The sequence below is a fragment of the Fragaria vesca genome, linkage group LG1 (genome assembly GCF_000184155.1).
Source record: "Fragaria vesca subsp. vesca linkage group LG1, FraVesHawaii_1.0, whole genome shotgun sequence".
Taxonomy (NCBI): domain Eukaryota; kingdom Viridiplantae; phylum Streptophyta; class Magnoliopsida; order Rosales; family Rosaceae; genus Fragaria; species Fragaria vesca.
The window spans coordinates 18,992,289-18,995,899 of record NC_020491.1 but is presented as its reverse complement, the minus strand read 5'-3'; the positions used below and the strand labels follow the sequence as shown (position 1 = coordinate 18,995,899).

At 38.0% G+C, this 3,611-nt stretch overlaps 1 protein-coding gene across 1 annotated transcript; it reads right to left on the bottom strand.

Moving 5' to 3' along the window:
* Positions 1–490: 490 nt before the first annotated feature.
* LOC101308709 (peroxidase 73-like) lies at positions 491–2,508 on the bottom strand. The gene is made up of 4 exons (XM_004288423.1): positions 2,219–2,508; positions 1,935–2,135; positions 1,535–1,700; positions 491–1,066 (listed from the first exon to the last, which is right to left on the bottom strand). The coding sequence occupies exons 1-4, from the start codon at positions 2,432–2,434 to the stop codon at positions 675–677; spliced, it is 975 nt and encodes a 324-aa protein (XP_004288471.1). The 5' UTR covers positions 2,435–2,508; the 3' UTR covers positions 491–674.
* Positions 2,509–3,611: the final 1,103 nt, after the last annotated feature.

Sequence of the window (3,611 nt, the reverse complement as noted above, 5' to 3'; positions counted from 1 at the left end):
AACATATTGATCAGCAATTCCTTCGAGGTCGGATTATGAACGGACTAACTTTGTTCGGTTATCATTAACTTTGATTTGATTCGATTTCCACCCTTACGTAGTGCGTTCTCCTAGTCCTAGCTGAAACTTCTAAGTCTAGTTTTAACAGCCTAACATGTTTTTCACCTTCGGGTTTCAAGGTGTAACTCGTTTCTTAAATTGTTTACCCTAGAAGCTAAGCTAATATCGTCTAATCCTTTATTTATTAAAAAAACAGCAAGAAAGCCCTCATTATAGTTCAAAACACATACCGATACTCATATACAAATAAGAAACGAGACTAAGCCAATATAAAATCTTAAAGCATTCAAACTCAAAGCTAATATTGTCTAATTCTTTATTTATTAAAACAACAGCAGGAAAGCCCTCATTACAGTTCAAGACACATACCGATACTCATATACAGATAAGAAACGAGACTAAGCCAATATAAAATCATAAAGAATTCATACTCAAATCCACTTTTGCTTTCAAACTGTCTCACCCAAGATTTTATCACTTTGAACTTTTGTTCATTATTCAATATACACCCCCCACCTCCATAATTTGGAAATTATTGAGATTACAAAACCTCATTGTATGAGTAAAATCTCCTACTTTCACTTCATAATCAACATTCATTTTCACCATTCCTGTCAGTTAAAAACAGCACAATCACGTCGAATATTACCATTGCTGCCGGTCTTGACTCCGACCCGGCCCAATTTTGTCATGGCATTAATAAAGGCCTTTTGGAAAGCTGCATTGTTTGAGGCCCACGTATTGACAGTGGACCGGGTCCTGGTATCAGTGAAAAGTACCTGATCTGAGGTGAACAAGCCTTTGCCCTGCTGAAGGTTCTTGTAGTACATATTGTCAAAGGTTCTGGGCGTGTTTGGGTCCATGTTGACGGCTATGTTAGGGTCGACGTTCGTCGGACACTGTTGTTGCAATTGTGCAGCGTAGGTTTTGCTCATCGTGGGGTCAACCCGGTTCCGGATCCGGCTAGCAAACTTGCTGCAATGAGAGAATCCGACGGTGTGCGCCGCTGGAAAACAGATTGAACTTAGTTTCGTCCGAAAACTAGGTTTGTGCACGAAGAATAGTGTGTCACATACATTACAAAGAGGAACATGCTACTAGATCATATTTTATGACTCTGCAAAATATTACTATATATATCATATGTTGTGAATCAATAAAATATATATAATTTTTCAAACAAGTCCTAAAAGTGTTACCTATCTGAAATTCTGTATTGTTCATCTTAATTGACATAAGAGCTTTATTTTTTTTTTCTTTCTTCAAACAGATAAAAGATTAAGCGACATAACTCCTTTAAAGTAGACAATGTAAGTCATATCGACAAAAGTGTTGTATAAACCAAAAGCCATCACAAACACATAATTAACATGTGTCTTCAATTATGGTCTGTCCCAATCACGAGATGATGGATTAGCTTCTGTCCCTTCACATCATAAAGTTACCCCCAGAAATGGTGAATGAACTGATGTACCTGAAAGAGCAACCATGTCCGTCTGATCTAACCCGTTTGCTTTAAACATGGAAGTGAGCTGATCCACATTGAAGGTTGGCTGGGGAAGCTTTCCATTTACACTTGATGAAGTTGAGCGCAGTCCATCCAGTCTTCCCAATTCAACTGGATATGAAGGCCCCCCAGACTGCATTAATTGTATTAGTATAGTAATTAGCATCAATCTAATACGAAGCTTAGATTCTTTGAGAATAAGTCAACAATGTATACAAACTAGAAGTTTTAATTGCATGCCACGACCCAAAAGAACAAAAATAAAAACGTAGGAACACAGACAAGTGGAACACAAGCATGATGGGAGGATCTGAAATTTGGCTAATGCTCTATAATCACTAAAAGGAGTTAAAAGTGAAGAGATTACCAGAACAATGGCGTCTCTGGTGGCTAAAGCAAGAATATCTGCACAAGAGACTTTGTTTCTGCACTGTGCAACTGCATCGACGGCTGCTTTTGCTTTGATCACAGTATCGAACCCATCTCCGGCCAGTGACAGATTATCAGGGTGGTCTTTCTCAGCTTTGTTGCTTCCACTTGAGGCAACTATGACTGAAGCATCACAGCCCTGTACAACAAATTAAGCTCAGGTTTTGATTGATTCCTTAAAAAAGCCAGCATCCTTTTAGTTTCGACAGAATTTCGAGTTACCTGGACAAAGCAATCGTGGAAGAAGAGACGAATTGTGGCGGGAACAGTCACAAACGTTTGCTGGAACTTCTTAGTGACAGCACTTTTGACGATGGATTCCACATTGGGGCAGATATTGGCGTAGAAGTTTGTTTTCAACTGCGCGGATGTGGGAGTAGAGAACATGCACAAAGAAAGGCAAAGTGACCATACCAGAACAAGACTGAACCGATCCATTTGAGCAGAGAAATGGATTCTCAAACACAGAGAAGGAAGAGAAAGTTGCAGAGAGAGTTTATATAGGACTGAGTTACAGTGGTGGGTTTGACATGAAAACTAATATATAAAGAAGTAGGTGATGGAGCTACATGTTTGTGTGCCATGCCAGTTGGTCTAGAATCTTTTTGTGGAAGAAGCATATACATGTAGTGTTTGAAAGAGACTTGGATTTGGCTATGTGATGAGATTGTCACGATGCCGCCCCTGTCTTCTTGTTACTGCTGTGCAACACTTTGTACCAATTCTTTCTTGTTGTGCTAAAAATGAGAAAAAATGGAGAACGTGGTCCAAGTGAGAGAGAAATATAGGAGAAAAGCTTAGAACGTAGCATCCACGTTAAGCTTCCTGCGGGCTTCTTTTGGTTTACCAGAGAACAGAACAAAAGAGTAGTGAAATACTGGACCAGCTACTTGACAGAGATTTTTGATAATTGAAAAACATAATAAACGGTATGATTGAAAATGATTTTTGGAGTTTTTGGGGCAGCAAGATGAGATTACATTATTTTAAAAAGTCCTTCTTATCTTCGTAATTCTTAGATATTGATAATAAGATTTGTCAACCAAACCAAGATGGACCATGCTGAATATCACACCTAGCTAATCCTACTTTCCTCATTTTTTAGGAGATGGACAAGAAAAGATTTTGTCGGTAAACATAAATTGCTATGCACTAAGTTTAGTACTAATCTTGCCTAATTGGACGTGTTCTCCGACCTATGTTCAAACCACGACAACATAAAAAATGTCATAAAAAGGGCTCCAATGTCTTACTGGTCCGGCCCCAACGGATTAATCTTTTGTCCTAGAAAACGTTTGGGAAAAACAAAAAATCTGGTACTGAGAAACCTACCAACAAATTAAAGCACCATATTGAGTAACCATGCATGGACAAAATTTAGCTAAAAAAACTTATGATTCTCCACTAATTATAATTATAAATATCTAGCTAGTTCTTTTGAAGTGTAAAAAAATCATCTACTTGTGTATTTTACGGCCTAATTGGTGAATATCAGACAGTTTTTGTTTTGTTATGTTTTGTTTTTTTCCCGATGAAATTCAAGAAGACCAAACAGTTTATGACAAGACGTAATGAGCGTTGGACTGGACGTAGGAGTACTATCAAACATAAACAT